At 42.1% G+C, this 19,357-nt stretch overlaps 1 protein-coding gene across 4 annotated transcripts in view; it reads right to left on the reverse strand.

Moving 5' to 3' along the window:
- SLC39A8 (solute carrier family 39 member 8) overlaps positions 1 to 19,008 on the reverse strand; it is an 81,942-nt gene extending 62,934 nt beyond the window's left edge. The window contains exons 1-2 of one of the 4 annotated variants that reach the window (XM_049632150.1): positions 18,817 to 19,008; positions 17,588 to 18,069 (exon numbers count right to left, since the gene is read on the reverse strand). In XM_049632150.1, the coding sequence (XP_049488107.1) occupies positions 17,588 to 17,809 (222 nt within the window). In that variant the 5' untranslated portion in view covers positions 17,810 to 18,069; positions 18,817 to 19,008. Of the gene's footprint in view, positions 1 to 17,587; positions 18,462 to 18,496; positions 18,608 to 18,816 lie in introns of those variants that run through there. The other 3 variants (XM_049632151.1, XM_049632149.1, XM_049632153.1) reach the window with 3 other exon arrangements.
- Between the last annotated feature and the right edge of the window lie 349 nt (positions 19,009 to 19,357).

Consider the following 19,357-nt stretch of genomic DNA (forward strand, 5'->3'; position numbering starts at 1 on the left):
TATCTTAGAAAAGTAAGCTGTCCAAGATGAAACAACTCATAAATGTTAAAGACAGAATTCAAACCAATGTCTTCTTGCATTTTCTGACTTCTAAGCCAATACTCTTGCTGAAATACCCCTATGTTTTTTTGGCTGAACACTGAGAATGAGAAGAACACAAATAATGAAAGAGAGAACCATTTAGACCCTGGCAAGGAGTATATTTGTTGCCCCTAAAGTGACATGAGTCATAGAGTTAAATTACTCTTAGATCATATTTAGCGTTATACCCAAGGAGAAACCTGGTGAACAATTACACATCAACCAGGTTTTCTCACCACGGTGAGAATTAAGGAGGAAATGCAAGATGGCTGTGATTCTTTACCCCTCAAATAGCCCTCCTACCGGTCACCCAAACAAGAATGTTGGGCACACTCACACAGCAGACAGCCCAGAACCTGGTACAATACCCTCAGCCACACATCCATGGTTGCTACATTGCCATGAGCTACTCTTGTAACAGGATCATCAAATCTGGAATACCTGGATGTGTGCCATTTTGAATGCTTTGCATCCGTGTTACTATTTTCAATTCCATGTTTTTGCAGCTCAAGCAGAGGAGTCACCAGGTTGGTTCATCCACCTGAGCTACCATCACATAACCATATGACTGTGAGACCAGCACGACTGGCCATAGATTGTTAGGAATGTATTGAGAGGAGGAAAAGGTGAAGATCCAAAATAATTATTTAATGAGAACAAAACCTCTGGAATCCTTGAGATCACATTTACCGCGGTATTTACGAATGCTAATACTAACAATTTTGCTATTATATATATATATATATATATATAATTTTGCTATGTTATATATATATATATATATATATATATATATATATAACATTGTGTGCCTGGCACACAGTAGGGCTCAGTAAATACTTGTGGAATGAATGGATGAGTAAATGAATACACGAACCCCTCACTTGTCTTCACAGTATTTTTAAAAGACAACTGCAAAACATTTTAAGTTCACAGTAGTAACCTAAAGAAAATTATGAAAAAACAAACAAGCCCAGAAAGTGCGGTATACATTAGAGTGGTTCCAAGTGGCGACTAGCCAAAGCTCCCAAAAGAACAACTTAAATACTGAAATGTTGAAAAGGTGGTTTGAGTTTAACAACTGGGAGGCCCTTTCTGACCATGAAACAAGTGGACAGTACCTGTTCATCCTTTCAGGGGTAACTGCACAATGTCATGGAACCAGGGATTTCGATGCTCCACCCTGGCAGCAGGCGTGTTCAAAGTCAGAATAACTGAAAACACCACTTCCAGAGTTGCTGCTGATGCAATAATGGAACTACCAAGCCTTAGTCACAAGGAGCGTTGAGTACCTCTTCCAAACCCCCTTGGTATTGCTCAATATATATATGGCACTGAGTCACACTAAGCAACATTCTCTTGAACTTTTTCCCTCTTCATTTCCTCTTCAACGTCTTCTCAATACAATTTTACCAAGATAAAAGGGACTTTTTTCTAAGGTTTGCGCAAAGAACATTCTAGACACGTGATCTCTAGGTTCAAGAGGTGGCTAACTGAGCGATCCCAGCTCTGTTTTCCCAATTCATTTTTCCATCGTTCCCTCAACTCTTCTCACACCTCTTACTGAAGCCACTAGAGTGCTGATGCATTTCCACGCAGAATACACACATACACACACACACAAACACATGTGCGCACACGCATTCACATTCACTCTCAAAACTGCTCCTAAAGAAGAGACATAAAGGGCCTTAGGTATATTATTTAAAGAAAATAGCTTGCTTTATGATACATTGTTCGGGGAAATAATATTACCGTGAAACAGTATGTATCAAATGGCATCATTCTATAAATAAGGTTCAATCCAATCTGGAAATGTATGCTTCAAAATATTAACAGTGTTTCTCTCTCGGTGATGAAATTATGGGTGATTTTTATTTTTTCCTCTCTGCTTCTCTATATTTGCCAAGTTTTAGACAATGTATGTGTATTCCTGTTCCAATTAGAAAAATAAAGTTAAATCATGGGGAGTTTCTTCAATCTCTTTTTCTAGGTTCCTCCAAACACAATTAAGACAAGCTGGAATTTTTTTTATTTTACTAGAGAAAAAGAAACTTTAAAAGCTACTATACACTTTTTAAAAGAGGTTTAAAGACTTTTCTGATTTTACCATAGCTGTTGACACATGTCTCAGACCTGTCCCATCCACATTCAGTTTCTCAAGGCGTCCTTGCCCCTGAAAGCTGGCATGGTATCAGAGCACAGACATTCAGTGTGGATTCTTGACTTTCTGACCCTGACCTGCCTCCAGCTAGCAGGAACCCCCTTACTTTCCATCACCTGTGAGGACAGCCTTCTCCCATTTGCTGCCAGGATCAAAAGGTCTTTGGGTCTTGCTGCTCACCAAGGGCCTTCCACTCGGCCCCTTCAGAGATAAGGTGTAGAAGATATGACTGCTCTCCAGTCAGGACTGGGGCAAATGTCACAAGGGTGAGCTCATCCTTCAAAGTCATCTCACCTCTGCATACAAAGAATGACTTCATCCACCCCAGCCCCAATATTATGAAAAATCCTTTAGGACAGTAGGTCTCAAGATGTCATCCAGGCACCCCTACAGATTACCAAAACCCTTTCAGAGAATGTGTAAGGTAAAACTTATTTTTATAATAATATCAAGACTGCATTTTCATTTTTTTATGAGTGAACAATGGGTATTCCAGAAACTATGTGACATATGTCACAACAAATTGAATACAGGAGCATATATCAGAATATACCTGTCTTCTAAGCCACATGTTAAAGAGATTTACAAAAATGTACAACAATGCCATTCTTCTCACTAATTTTTTGTTATGAAAAATACAATTATGTTTTCATTAAAAACTGCTAATATAGTATGGGCTTATTAATGTTATTTTTAATATATTAAATATTTAAAATTCTTCTCAACATTAATTTCTATAATGGTATATATCAATAGATATAAACCACATATACTGAAGGTCTTTGGTGTTCTCAATAATTTTTAAGAGTACAAAAGAGTGCAAACTTGAGTCTGGCACATAAAACTGACACATAGGCCTCCAGATACCACTTAATTGATAAGTTGGGAGCTTCTAACTGATCTTACCTAATATACCTCTCACCCTATTTATCCTACATCCCCATAAGATTGCTTCTATTGAAACACTGCCACTGTCACTCTTCTACTCAAACAGCTCCCCACACAAAAATAAAAAACTTTCCTTCTGCCAAGCATCTAAAGTCCTAACATGGAAGAACTTCAATTACCTGTCTCCAATCTTCCTGCTGCCTTTACCATCCTCCAAAAGCATACTGGAACTCTCTATTCTGATTTATTTTATTTTATTTTTATTATTTTTTAACGTTTTTATTTATTTCTTGAGAAAGGGAAAGAGAGAGAGAGAGAGAGAGCACATGAGCAGGGGAGGGGCAGAGAGAGAGGGAGACAGAGGATCCCAAGGGGCTCCGAGCTGTCAGCACAGAGTCTGATGCAGGGCTTGAACCCACAAACCGTGAGATCATGACCTGAGCCAGAGGCAGACACTTAACTGACCGAGCCACTCAGGTGCCCCAAACTCTTTATTCTAAATAAAAAGTTTTAACAAGTCTTGTATTGGGACTTTGCATGCCCCATGATCCCTACCTAGAGTTCTGATACATATCCTTTCAAAGTATCCAACTCCTATCTGTCCTGACCTTTGGCCCCCACCTCCGCTGATTAATACTGCATGCTCACCAGACTCTTAACGCTGGTGGTATTTTTTGGTTAGCACTTATAGTGTGCTTCTTTGTATTATCATCTGTTCGTGAAAATGGATATCTCTTTAGTAAGATCACATGAAGATCTCAAAAGGACAGATGTAGTCCTTTTACATCTTCTTCAACCCCTAATAAGGCTTTGGACCATGTAAGACACTCAATTTATAACAATCACATATTTGACAGATTAAAGAAAGGGAGGATGGATGAAAAAAATTGGAAACTACTCGTACATAGTATCTGAGTATAATTCTGAGAAATACAACTCAATAACCTGAAAGTCATTTACCAGTTATTCACCTCTGAAGAGCCAAGTTTTCCAATCACAAGTTTCTCTGCTATGCCATGAAACTTTTCCACAATCAGTTCAGGGTGGCCCTGATACCACAAATAAGCTATACTAACACCAACTTTTCCAACTTGCCCTAAGAACTATAACTATAAGCCATGGAGAAAATCCAAGTCTAAATGAGAAAAAAAAATTTTTTTGACAAAATTCAGAAATTAGAAGAAATAAAAGCTTTATTATTTCCTTCTCTGATGATATACAGGTTACACTTTAACATACTATTTCTTTTATACTATTTTAAAAATTTGTCTGCACCAAATAAAGGAATTGCTAGTTTGCCTCGAATCAAATGAGACATTTAGGTTGATTTAAGAAGTTATTTTAAGGGCGCCTGGGTGGCTCAGTTGGTTGGGCATCAGACTTCAGCTCAGGTCATGATCTCACGGTCTGTGAGTTCGAGCCCCGCGTCAGGCTCTGTGCTGACAGCTCAGAGCCTGGAGCCTGCAGCATATTCTGTGTCCCTCTCTTGCTCTGCTGCTCCCCCACTCATAGTCAGTCTCTCTCTCTCTCTCTCTCTCTCTCTCTCTCTCTCTGTCTCAAGAATAAATAAAACATAACAATTTTTTTAAAAAGTTATTTTAGTATGTTAGTATAAAATTTGGTGTTAAAATGTTGGAGCTATTCATTCATTCAACAAATATTTTCTGAATACCTACTAAATGCCAGATACTATGCTAGTTACAGAAAAAGAGAAAGTGATTGAAATGAACCCGATCCCTAAACTCCGAGGTCTTACAGACTATTGCAGGGCTTAGATATAAATATAAATAACTATAGTATGGCCTGGTAAGTGTTAGGGTGTGGAGAAAGGATAATTAACCCACCTGAAAGTATTGGGATTGTCAGAGGCTTCCAAGAGAAAGCAATTATCTAAGTTGAGATGTGAAGGAAAAAGGAGAAATAAGGTTGGAGAAATACAGGGGTAGGAATATATACTGCAGGGTCTTGAATATCAGGTGAATTAGATTTTATTCTAACAGTAATGAGAAGCCATTTAAGGAGGGTGCAATGATCAAATTTGCATATTAGAGATGAAATCTGGCAGGAATGTGGAGCATAGGAAGGGACACGGGGCAAGACTGGATGCAGTGGCAGCAAGAGAAACAGGGCAAACATGTATTGAGCACTTGCAGCATGCCAGGCACATGACAGAATTGCAAGATACAATAACTCATTTAATCTCCACAACAATCCCATAAAATAGGTAAAATTATCCCTATCAGACTAAAGAGAACCCTGGAGTTTAGAAAGATTGAGTCAGAACCATGTTGACCTTACTGTGACAGGACTTATGTGCATTTGCAATAAGGGGGTAGGGGTTTCAAGAATAACATCCAGTTTTTCGACTTAGTCAACCGACCAAGCAGACGGCGATGCTGATCACTGAGACTGGCAGAATGGAATTACCAGGAGGCTGTGATGGAGAAAGGATAGAGTTGATGAGCTCCATCTGGATTAGGTTTAGACCTGCTGAGCTGGGGACGGGAGAGGACTGCACATCAATCGGCAACAGGATGTGCCAGGCTAAACCTCAAGAGAGAAATCTGGACCCAGCCAACCCCCTTAGGGAGCATCTACGAACAGGTGAAAACTTCAGTCGGAGGACAGATGGACATTATGTGGAGGGAGAGTGTAAAATCAAAAGGAAGAGGACTTGAGGTAGAACCCTGAGGAACATCAATACTTAAAAGACGAGCAAAGAACACTGAAATTGAAAAGAAGCAGAAAGAGAGGTAAGAAAATCAAAGCACACATAGTCACAGGCAAGGAAAGGGTGTGTTTCACCTGGGAAGCGCCCATTGTATTTAGCAGTAAGAAGGTTCTGGGTGATGTCCTGTAGGGTAATTTCATGAAAGCATTAGGTACAGAGCCCACAGTGTGCTGTGGAGTGACTGGAAGGTGAGAAAACGGAATGGCAATTCAAATATTTCCACTGGCCCATTATATACAGAAAGCAGTGCATAAACACCGTGAGATATTCAGGGAATTCACAGCACAGGGGCCCCAGTAACATAGCATATGCCCAAAACCAGCACAGTGGAGAAGAAACAGGCATTCAGACTTGGAATGTCTGTTCTCCAAGACAAATCTGGATACTTGGTGACTTTTGCCAAATGACTTATTTGTGTCTCAGTTTCTGGGCAAACTGGTATGTCTTAATTCTCCCCCAATACTGTTTTGAGTGTCAAATGCCAATAATCAGAAAATAACATTGCAAGGTTGAAAAATAGCTGTGAAGGAATTAACATCAGGTTTTAGAGCTAGCCCTGACTGTTGCAGAGACAACTTCAGCGGGGAAAAATAATAATAATAATAACTTTTTTCTTGTTTTCTGAACAAGAGTAATATCAGCAGAGAACACCTTCCTGCTTCAAACGATTGTACAGTTCCCAGTGACTTCAAGAAGCTCACATCAATTCTACCTTGACATCCAGGCACATAGATGAAAGTAAGGGACACTTGACATTTCGGAAAATCAAGCAGCTCGTCCGTGGGATGATATTCTTCGGCACGAGGAACAAAATGGAAAGAGCATAGGTTTTGAAGTCCAGTGCCTCTGGAAAAGAATCCTCACTCTGTCACTTCTGAGCTCTGAATCTGAGTGACGTATTTATCCTAGCTAAGACTGGCTTTCCTCATGGGAATACCTAGAACTCTTATCCTGTGAGATTAGGAGGGTTAATGGGATGACGTATAAGGAAGTACCGAGCACAGTGTCTGGCACATGATAAGTACTCCATAAATGTTAACCTCATTCCTATTAGAACACAACCTACTTCCTCTCCTAGAGTGAAGGTCCTACCCAGAATATTTCTTTAACTGGCATTCATCCCACGATTAATAGAGCCGGGGCGCCTGGGTGGCTCAGCCGGTTGGGCGTCCTACTTCAGCTCAGGTCATGATGTCGCAGTTTGTGACTTCAAGCCCCGCGTCGGGCTCTGTGCTGACAGCTCAGAGTCTGGAGCCTGTTTCAGATTCTGTGTGTCCTCCTCTCTCTGCCCCTCCCATGCTTGTGCTCTGTCTCTGTCTCTCAATAACAAATAAACGTTAAAATTTTTTTTTTTTTAAATAGAGCCAATGTGTAGCTTTTCTTATTAAGGTGTGTAGGTGAAGTAAGCAAAGACTATCCCTAAATTCTGACATCTCTGCTCCTAAAGAAAATGGTAGAGCATCATGATTTGATATATAAATTCAATTGCCTGGTATCATCAATAGCATGCATTTTTTAACAAAAGAGGCTGTGTGTTTTCTAGCACACGTGTTCAACATTCGCACGAAGCAGGATCTGTGACCCAACTCAGAATCAGCCTACTGATTTTATCATTCCCTTTCATACGCAGTTTGAGCTAACTCTCATGCCAAACTTATCCCAGGGAGACCAAAGTAGCCCCTGTTCTCTTACCTGCTTTCCAACTAACAAGGCCAGCTAGACGTGAAGGACCCTGGATTCTGTCCGCTTATAAAACCCATACAGAGATCCTGAAGTAAATCTACACTTAAAACCACAATTAGATCAATTTCTAGAAATACACCATGCACTCCCAACCATTCACATTTCAGTATGATGTAAATGCTGGATAAAAACAATACAACACAGCCTCAGCAGAACTCTGGAGGAGAAGAAATACTCATAACTTCAACGCACATTGAAACACTCAATATTATTTCTTTAGCCTATACACCAAAGGCTTACATTTTTTGGAATTTATCCCCAGTGTTTGATAAAAGGGAAGCAGAAGCAAACAGTCAAAGACTCTCTCAAGGTAAGAGCTGTCATGGAAACTAACACTGAAACCAAAGTCAATGGACTGACATACTTCCTACTGAGTTTTAGGACTGGCATATTTCTCATTGAACTTTTCATTTCGTTAATGCTTACTGTCTTTTTATAGCAGTGCTTTCCTCTGTAAGTTGACCGACACTAGGGTGCTCAGGCCTCCAGCGAAAGACAATTTTGTTAAGAACAGTTATCACTATATCAAGTAACACAGTATTATAAAGTATGCATTGAGCATATGTTCGAGCCAGGCATGACGCTAAATGTTCTACATGTATTTCTTTATTTGTTATTCATTATTTGGAGTAACATAGGTAATGGGAAAAAAATTTTATTTGAGTTACTACATATAATGCGCTGAAGATAGAAGTGCCTGAAATATAGTAATTGCTCAGTAAATGTTATTATTGCTTTTATATTTTAGTTCAAACAAGCATCCTAAGAGTACAGTTCATTTTTTTTTTTTTCAGTTCACAGATGTAAAAACTAAGGATTAAGGAGGTTAAGGACTTTCCTGTGATTCCCCAGGTAATAAGTGACAAGTTAGAATTTCAGCCCAGGTCTGTTTGATTCCAGAGGCCGAATTGTTAACCATTATGTTGTATTCTCTACTATAGTCAGAGATCTAAGAAGCTCACCAAATAAATCGATGACAACTCTGGATTATTTTTGAGCTATGTTCATAGAACTAAAGCCTTAGAGGCCTTATCAAGGCACACCTGTTTTTTGTTTTCTAGCCCTTCAGTTAGTCATAAAAAAAGTCAAGGTATTAAATACTTGGACTTCCAAGGCATAATACTACTTTTCAGGTTAACACCTTTGATCTAGATTCACAGATTTTTGTTTTTGTTCTCCTTAAACTCCAGGCCAAGAAAAACAACAGAGGATCTTTGGAAGGAGACAGAAACCAACTGAAACAAGGCTCCATTCTGGAGATTTTCTATGCTCCCAAATCCCTCCATCACAAAGGTAATTCAATGATAGTTTCATTTCTTTATAAATCTCAAGACTCGGCAAACTCATTTGCCCCTGAAATAGACAACTGGGAATAGTTTGAGAATAAATGAATTAGCTTCAATTACAAGCAGGAACCTACTGTTATCTAGAGTTGGGAATGGGAAAACTTTCTGAAAACTATAGTTTCTTCGGTGGTCTACAGTTTAGTAAAATTCTTTTTTTAAATAAATTGCATTGTAAATGACCCCAATATTAACTGTTTGCCCTTAGCAATATGGATAGTCCCTTGAGGAAATGCCACTCTGAATATAAGTGACTTACAAACTCTTATTACCAACCTCAATAAGCTGCCTTTATATAGGGCTGCTTCTCTTTTCCCTGAGGAATATCAATCCCTCTCAACCTCAGGCCTTATTTCCCATTCCTATTTATATTCCTATTTTTCTCCCCCAATCTCTACTACTATAACCAAAAGAAACTGATCACATAGAGGACTCAAATGTACATGAAATTTAGTGTACATTAAATTTAAAACCCTTAAGTTTAGAAAACTTAAAACAGTCATAGTTGAAAAACAATGGTTTTTTTTTTAATGTTTATTTATTTTTGAGAGAGAGAGAGAGTACACGAGCGAGGGAGGGGCAGAGACAGAGGGAGACACAGAATCTGAAGCAGGCTCCAGACTCTGAGCTGTCAGCACAGAGCCAGATGCAGGGTTCGAACCCAGGAACTGTGAGATCATGACCTGAGCTGAAGTCAGATGCTTAACTGACTGAGCCACTCAGGCGCCCCAGCAATGGGTTTTTATGACAGGGAAATGAAGTCCCTGCACCTCAGCATATCCCAAGATAGGTATGATCAGGAAGCAGGATATGGCATGAATCCTGGGAAGCATAAAAACTGCAAATCTCCCCACCCAGCTACTCTACTGTGAGCAAGGAATAAAGATCTATCCCCAGTAAGGAGAAAAGTTTACCTCTGCCCTCTCCTGCTAACTGCAGCATTGACCTGCCTACAGCCAGAGTTAATCATTCTGCTCACCTACTCTTCCCTCATTGCTTCAACTCCTTCCTAGCACCTTGGCACAAACCACTTTCTGCAGCGCTGTGCAGCCAGCAAGGCAGTTGCTTCACAGGCACCTAAAGGAGGATCTACCCTCTCAACTGCCAGAAGAGAGAGTAAATTCATTGCCAGAATCCTTCTAGAGTAAAAGTGAAAACAGCACTGAAAGTTTTAACAGGAGGCATAGGTGTTTCTCTCCTACTCGGAGTCTATCCCTACAGGAAAACACAAGTTGATTAATATGCCTTTCAGAGGGAAGACTTAAAACTCAGAATTAGGAAAACTATTGCTGCCAAAATATTTTCTCTGAGAAAAATTCATCATATAAGAAAGAATCAAGGACAATTTCATTCTATAAAAGAATTCATGAAAGGAAAGTCCATCCTGTGGTTAATAGTACGAGACACATTTGATACAAGCAGATGTTCAATCAACAAATATTTTAGAAACTGAACCAGATACGCAAACTTATCCAAAAGGAGTTACTGATTTGTAACTCCTCCCTGAAATGTTTCCCAAAATGATCCTTCACCCTTTTTTTAAAAATTTTTGTTATTGTTTATTTATTCTTTGAGAGACAGACAGACAGTGCGTGAGCAGGGGAGGGGCAGATAGGGAGGGAGACACAGAATCCGAAGCAGGCTCCAGGCTCTGAGCTGTCAGCACAGAGCCCGATGCAGGGCTTGAATTCACGAACGGTGAGATCATGACCTGAGCCGAAGTCGGTCACTCAACCAACTGAGCCACCCAGGCACCCCCTTCACCTTTGAAACTAGTAGCACATGCTGGGGCGCCTGGGTAGCTCAGTCACCTAAGCACCCAGCTCTTGATTTCAGTTTAAGTCGTGATCTCACATAGTGGGATTGAGCCCTGCATCAGGCTTCACATGGGGCATGGGGCCTGCTTAAGATTCCCTCTCACCTCTCTCTCTGCCCCTCCCCCGCCCATTCTCACTCTCTCTCTCTCTCAAAAATTAAAAATAAGAAAAATAAACTAGTAGCACATGCTATCACCAGTCTTCATATGACAGTTAACCACAGACAGCCTAGTGATATGTCTCACCATATTTGCCTTAGCGATTACTTAACTACGCAGTTTGCCTTGTATACCTTTCACATCTTATTTATTTAGATTATAAGCTCTCTGAGGAAAAGGACTCATTATCACCACTGTAGTTTCTATACTCTTGGCACAGTTCCCTTCAAGTGACTAAGCAATGGATAAGCTGATAAGTGATCAATGATGAGTAACTTCTACTCACAATTCAAAATCTGAGGTAATACTGGCCCAGGGTAGAGAGAGTATGATTTCCAAGACCATAATTCAAAAAATCCACTATCCCATAGTGTTGAGGATTGACTGAGGTTCTACCACTTCCCATGTGACACCAGGTGAGTTACTTAATCTTTCTGTACCACGTTTTTCTCATGTGGAAAATGAAGATAATAATGGTGCCATTATCGTAGGGTTGGGAGTATGAAATGTGAAAATACAAATAAACTGGCTAAGAGTTATGGCACATAGTACAAGACAAATAAATTCCTAGACACAATTATTTATGTTTTGTACAAAAGGGTCCATGTGACTCTTAGAGTAGTTAAATATGGAAAGAATGAAGGGCATTTTCCTGGACAGATTCCAATCATACCTGGCAAAGAAGCAAACTAAATTCTTGACATCACAGTCAAATGAATTACGAGTGTCCTTCGTTTTCCCAAAACCTCCCAAATCAGGAAACAATGATTTAACTGTACTCTGTCAACTTAAATGAGAGTGATGTAATAGATCAGAATAGGTACATTGTCTTAAAGGAAAAGCAACCAGAAACCTAAATGCAACCTCGCCCTCTGTCCCGCCCTTCATTTCTCACCTGAACGAGCAGGCTGGAAGGCATTCCTAGAAGACTTACCCCAGCCATTTCTCAGAACACAAAAGCCAAAAGAACAGATGCTCTTTCTCTCCTCCATTCATGTCAGCGGTTCCCACAACCTCCCTCTAACCTCCATCTAACCTACCATGACCCCCACCCCAGGAAAAAGTACAATAGAACAAACTATGCATACAATACATATGTCATGAACATACACACACACACACACACACACACACACCACACACACCACTAGCCAGGCCATCCACTGAAATAAAAGGCCTACAGTTACCTCACTGCTTCTCCCTCTGGCATCATTAGGCCAGAAACTAATGAAGGAAAAGATTTAACAATAGTTAAATGACACAACAGGCAAAAGATTGAAGTAGAAGATATTTATTTGGGGGCACTTTTATTGCCTGCTTTTCTGCAAGAGGTAGGGTCTTTATGCTACCTCCCAACTATCTCCAGGCCCACACAGTCATTACATCTCTTGCAAACCACCACAGACTCCTCCTTCATTCTGTCTTGGCCCGACCCAACACATTCCACACTCTCATGCGGAAGGATTTTCTGAAAACACAAGGCTGATCCTGTTACACTTTTGTTTGCAATTCTTAATTACACATGTCATGCTGCGGTGCATTGTGGTTATGTATGCATATGTCATACCTCCCTCAATATACTATAACGTCATGGGAAAGCCCAAACTATTTTACCTATATTAAACAATCTTCACTCATTCACTCAAAAAATAGGTAATACGTATGTGTTACGTACCAAGCACTACACTAGCCCCTAGAGATGAGTCAGATCCTTCCCTTCAATTTGTTTACAATCATGTGTGTATTGTAACTCATGATGTTATTTACATATTATAATATAATTGCAACATAGAATATATTATGATTGCATAGGCACCGATTAACATAGGATCATAGAAAGGTTCCTACTAAATGCTTGAGCAGATCAAGAAAGGCTTCTCAGAAGCAGTAACGTCTACACCGATACCTGAAGCATCAGCAGATATATAGGGAGAGTGAGGAACTAAGGGAGATCCATTAAAATGAGAATAGCGGCAAAGGACAAGCCTTGAGAAATACACAGGAACCAGATCATAAAACGGGTTAAGCCACATTAAAGTGTTTGAAGTTTATCTTGAAGGAATTTAATTGTTTTAGTAAGATGAGTGATATGATCAGATTTCTACTTTAAACATGACCACCCTAGAGTATAGTAGTCATTCAAGACCTCTGTTAAACACATGAAGAGTTAAATGTAATTAGCATAAAAAAAAAAAACTATTTCAGGAATTCAAAAAAGAGAGAAATCAGTGAGTCAGTGCTGGCTGTGATGCCCCAGAGAGGTTTTATGGAGGAGTTCAGCTAGGCTTTTAAGAACATATGATTTTGATAGGGTAATTCAAGGAAAAGAAGGACTTCCTAGTTGGAAACAGGAAGGGTACAAGGAAGATAATTAGCTAGGAAGTGGCTGTGCAAAAGTTTCAAGTGAATTCACAGAAGAGTGACTAGTTTAGTTAAGTGAGTGCCAGGTCTGGAGAGGTAGGATGACATCTCAGGGTCAACCTAGAGGCACAGGGCCTTGAATGCCAGACTCAGGATTTAAACTTCACCAGCAAAGAGAAGGCTCATGGCTGAGTTTTGAAAGGAGAGATGCATACTCCAAGTGTTGCATTAGGAAGATTGTATACTAATTGGAAAAGGTTTAAAAACAAAGTTCAGGGGGGCATCTGGGTGGTTCAGTGGGTTAAGCATCTGACTCTTGATTTCATCTCAGGTCATGATCTCGAAATTTGCAGAATCTAACCACTGCTAGGAATGGAGCCTGCTTGGGATTCTCTCCCCCTCACTCTCTGTCCCCCCCACCCCCGCTTGCACGCTGGAGCTCGCTCTCTCTCTCTCTCAAAATAAATAAATAAAAATCTAAAATAAAAAACAAGGGGCTTCTGAATGGCTCAGTCTGTTAAGCATCTGATTTCCAGTCTGGTTATGATCTCGTAGTTCATGAATTCAAGCCCCACATGGGGCTCTGGGCTAACAGCTCAGAGCCTGCAGCCTGCTTCAGATTCTGTGTCTCCCTCTCTCTCTGCCCCTCCCCTGCTCGTACTCTGTCTCTCTCTCTTCCTCAAAAATAAATAAAACATTAAAAAATATTTTTTTTAAATACAAAAACAAACAAGGTTCAGGCAACTAGGTGTAGGAATGTGAAAGGAAAAATAAAAGTGGGAGTTTTCTGTGAGAAAAAAACAAAAAGTTAAGAGAGAGAAGTAAAACATAAGGTTGAGTGATGGATGAAACAAGTTCACCTCACATGCCAAAGTCCCACACCCACTCCCTCGTTTCCAACACTCCTACTATCCCTCCCTGGGTGACTGATTTATCTGAAAAGAGTCATTTCCTGAAGCTTAGTGTTATCATTTGGAGGATGAGAGTCTTCCTTTTTATCATGCTGTTTAGGTAGTATCTACAGCTAAGAACTAGGAGGTGAGGTTTTTTTGAAGAGAAAATTAAAAGAAAAGAACACCTGGAGAATGAGAGTGAACACTGGAACAAAGAAAAGGTCCCACTAAGGCCATTCTTAAATCCCCTAAATCAAATCACCCAGGATATTCATTCAGTTGGGGTGCCCCTGCTTTTTTGGGGGGGGATAGTTTTGTGTATTTTTTTTTTTTTTTTGAGAGAGAAAGTGAGAGAGAGTGGAGGAGGGGTAGAAGGGAGAGGAAGAGAGAGAGAGAGAGGAGAGAAAATCCCAAGCAGGCTCCACACCCCGCATGGAGCCAGATATGGGGCTGGATCTCACCAACTGTGAGATCATGACCTGAGCCGAAATCAAGAGTCGGACACTTAACCGACTAAACCACCCAGGCGCCCCTTGGGGTGCCCTTGTTTATTGTAGGAACTCCCCGAGATAGATCAGACTTACACCCAGTCATGGAGCCCCAGAGACTCATTCATGTCCCAGGTCCCTCCCCTCACTGTCTGGGTGGCCTATTCCACCTGCTCTTTATACCCCCAGTAACCATAAGCAGCAGAAGGAGAAACTCAGTTGTTCCATTGTCTCCAGTTTAAACTCAGATCACTTTGGTCTCCCAAAGCAACAACTTAACTTAATAGTACTTAAAGATGTGGGAAAAAATATTAGAAAACCTTCCAAAATTGTCTAACCAACCTCCAGCATACAGTAGTCTATGACTTGAGAAAAGCCTACCTAAGAAACATCACAGCCCCCATCCAAAGAGCAATGCCATTTGTAAATAAATCTCTTAGAAGACTGAATAAATCCCTGGCTCATCAAAATAAATTCTATTTTCTCAGCCTTTTTCAAAGTCAGAAAGTCAAGCTTCTCACAACAGGCTCATGTATTATTTATTCTACTTCATTGTAGGTGAGGAAACTGAAGATGCATTCTTTTCTTTTTTTTAATTTTTTTTAATGTTTATTTATTTTTGAGACAGAGAGAGACAGAGCATGAACGGGGGAGGGTCAGAGACAGGGAGACACAGAATCTGAAACAGGCTCCAGGCTCTGAGCTGTCAGCACAGAGCCCGACGCGGGGCTTGAACTCACAGATCGTGAGATCATGACCTGAGCCGAAGTCGGCCGCTTAACCAACTGAGCCACCCAGGCGCCCCTGAAGATGCATTCTTTAAGACAGAGATAGGAATGGCTCTAACTTTTGTTCCAGACTGGATGGTGTCCTGCTAGAATGGATATGAATGCCAGCAGATTAACAGATTCTCAGGAATGGCATTTCATCTGTCACCATTTAACGGATGACTATTGTTTTCTTTAGGACTTTTTAGAACATCAAGTTGATGTGTGTTAGGCCTGACTACATGATAAACCTTCCGCAGCTTCCCTTTGTTTCCAAAATAATTACGGGCTTCTTCATGTCTCTTTTTGATGCCCACGAAGGCCATAATGAAGGTAGTTAAATATGCAAACATGGAAACAAGAAATAAGGTGTCAATGTACATATAATTTACTTATTGAGGCATCCGACTTACTCATAAACTGGGATCATACTGCTAATAAAGTTAACTGATTTTCCTAAATAATCTAGGCATATTTTCCAGTGTCTTTGCCAACAGATGGCTCAGGGGTCTTTTGTCACTTTATAATTCATCTACACCTCCAGACACTACAAGATAAGGAGATAATTTAAATCAAAACAATGTGTGGGCCACAGATATGCAGCTGCAAGTGAAATCCTGAAGCTTCTTTCTAAGCATATGACCCACCACTCCTACTCCTACCTAGAAATACTTTAGTCAGCTGTTTCCCCTAATTGAAAAGAAGAGACTACAACTAGACAAAAAGTACTGAGGAAGATGTTTGCTTTATTTTCTGAGATATCTATATACTATGGAGGCATTTCAGTTTTCCAACATGTAAGTTCTCAGACACTAAACCAAATGTAATGTCATGCCAGAAATGGAACTACATATAGTTTACTAAAGAACATAGGTAAACGGACCACAAAACGCTTCATGGTCAAAGGCAGGCCGCCCTCTGATACCCCATGGCACCAGAAAGTTCTACTTCTTGAATATTGTATGTTTTAATTGAGGTAAGATATATCTAATAAAAAAGAATGCAAACCTACCTATAGTGGTATTAGCAAGGATTTCACTTGATTAAAGTTTCCGTGTCTGACATCCAAGATTAGATACATTGGAAAATGCTAAATTCCCAAGAGTGGAGAATACATAGTATGCAGTATTTCCTAAACATCTCAGAACACAAAAACTTTTTGTAACACAAACTAACACTGCCCATAAGTGACAAACACTAGGCAAAATACTGCACACTGCTATTCATCCTCAGTTGTTAGTGGAACAAGAGCAGAAGGGGAAAAAATCAAGGCACTGAGTTAACTGAATTTTTAGAAGTGGGGAGGAGTTTGGGGAGGATGCTAAAAGCACCCTTTGCCTACCTCACGGTTTTAAGAAATAATCATAGAATATTTATCATGGAAAAGACTAGGAATCTACAACAGCATCCTTTTTGAAATTTACTAATAGGTATGATCTTAAAATTCTCCTAGGTAGCTCATAGCTGCCCTTAAATCGAAGACATTACCAAATGCCTAGCTAATACTGTATATGTACTAAGAAATATATATATTTTTTATTTCGAACGAATATTAGAATCAAACGCTTGACCTGACAAATGACTGAAAACTAAGACTCAATCCAGTTCCGGCACCAACTGGGTATCCGATCTTGGTCAAGCCCTCATTGGTTTCCCTTTCTCTGTACTACAGACCCTTCAGCTCTGGAGGCCTCATGAAACTTACATAGGAAAGACAACTACAAAGTATCTCGTCAGCAGTTCTTAGCTGTTAGATGAGGGTGCACCAAGCAACTGTTAATGAGGGTGCCAGGTGAGCCACTATCTTTGCTGGGAAGACTTAAGTACGCCGTTCCAATCTAAAAAGCATCTCATAAAGGTGCTCCCCGCCCTCGACTACTTCATAAACTTTTCTATAAAATGTTATGACCACAAGCGTCTGACCTCGCAGCTCCTCAGGCGTAAAACTGCAATTTCTGGCTCCCTCAACAACACCAGCCCTTTAACCCTGGTTCGAGAAGCCCAGTGGGGTGAAAATTAAGTGCCGCCAATCAGATACCGCCCCGCGCTTGAAACATGCCCCGAAAGTCTTCCTCCCTCGCTCTTCCCAAATAAATAGCGTTCCTACACAAATGGAAGTCCATGGGTGTCCGCGGACACTGGAAGGGCCGTACCTGATTGAAGTGCAGCTGCCCGGGCTCCGCGACACCTTCCGCGGGGGCGGCTCCCAGCTGCTCCAGCAGGCGCGCGAGCTGCGCCGCCGACAGGCTGCGATTCGCGCCGCCGAACAGGCTCAGTACATCCTCGCTGAAGGTGAGCCCGGGCCCCGCCGCCGTCCCTCCGATGCCCGCGGCCGCCAGCAGCAGGAGCCCAGCCACCGCCCGGCCCGGGGCCATCCTGGCCGGGGCTGCCTTTCGAGGGCCTGAAACGGGCTGGAGCGCACGGGGACGCGCTGGGCGCACCTGCGCGGGTGCCCAAGAGCCCGCGCGCGGTTCAGTTGTCGGCGCGGGTCCGAGTCAGCCGTGACGCGGGCGCCCCTGGTCCTCCGCCGCCTTGGGAAGAGCCGCAGCCCGCGACCTGCGGGGCATTGAAGTGGCGGTGCAGCCGGGGGGCGGGGAGCGATAGGCACAGCGGGCCCCCGGGCCTCCTGGAGAGCCTAAGATAAAGAGGACAAAGGGGGACAGAGATAAAGGCCAGCGGGCCACCGCCGGCCAGCCCCGGGAGCACTGCGTGGCCAGAGCCCTCGAAGGCCCGGCCGGGCGTGGGGCCAACTGCCCCGGAGCCGGGTTTGCAAATGTCCCAGGATTTGCATAGTGTGGTGACACGCTCCTCCCGGATATAAAGCCCCAAACCAAGCAATTGCTTAGGAAGAACTAAAACCACTCGAACGGTAGAACCCCACCTCCTCTTCCTGTCTTGCTGCTAAATTCCCGTAGAGGAAACTTGGAAGGGGTGAGACGGGCAGTCCCCAAGGAGCTGCAGGAAACAGCCCCTTCGAAGTCCTGGGCTTTGCGTCTAAACGGGACCCTCCCTCTCCCAGATCTCTTCTCTGGGCTTGGCAAACTAGCCTGCTAACCTCTCACCTCGCCTGTCTGTTTCTGTATCTGCGTCTCTGTGTGTGTCCACGTGAGTCTCAGTCTCTTTCTTTCTCTCTTTCTCTCTCAACACTGTCTCTGGCTAGTCAGCTCTGAAACTCCGAGATCGGCCCTGCGCCCTTTACAGACAGATAAGAGGCGGGCCCTGTCCCCTCCTCTCTAGCACGTGGTGACACACACACACCCTCCCCTAGCCTGAACTCCCGCGCTCGTCCACGCCGGGGCGCAGGGCCGCTGGCCTTTCCTCTTCATGTGCACTGCGCATTCCTCGTCCGACCCGGCTCCCCACCCGCACCCTGGGGGGTTACCTGAATGCCACGTCCCTGTCGGCGTCCCCAGCCTCCTTTCTGGTCTCGGTGATCTGTTACCTTGATGAAACCGACTTCCTGGAATAGAGTCAAGAGCCCCATGCATTGTCTAAGAGGTTAGCAGGAATTGCTTTTTTGTCTCACTTCGTAAACTCCGGAGGAAAAAAGGAAACCAAATCTCCAGCGTGGTGGCAGGCTAACTGAGCTTGCACTGCCCAAGCCGGCCCTTCCTGACGCCGCACAGGATATCCGCAGATCAGAATGAATGTTTGTTTGTTCAAATGAGGGTTCAAGAAAAGCTGACTTAGGTGTGAGGTCAACAAGTTTGTGCAAAGTGAAGGCGGTGTTTGGGGACAAAGGTTGTGTCTGGTGGATATAACTGTCCAGAAATAAAGTAAACCTTGATTCCCTGCTACATGGCTAAGTACAATAGGAAGAATTCATAGTGTTCTTGCCTTTCACCGGGGGAGTGCACAGCCTCTTAAATCAGATCTTAGGAGACCCTAAGGGCAGAAAAAGGCAAGGAGATGAGGAATGGGAC

This window comes from Panthera uncia, chromosome B1 (genome assembly GCF_023721935.1).
Source record: "Panthera uncia isolate 11264 chromosome B1, Puncia_PCG_1.0, whole genome shotgun sequence".
In the NCBI taxonomy this organism is placed as follows: Eukaryota; Metazoa; Chordata; class Mammalia; order Carnivora; family Felidae; genus Panthera; species Panthera uncia.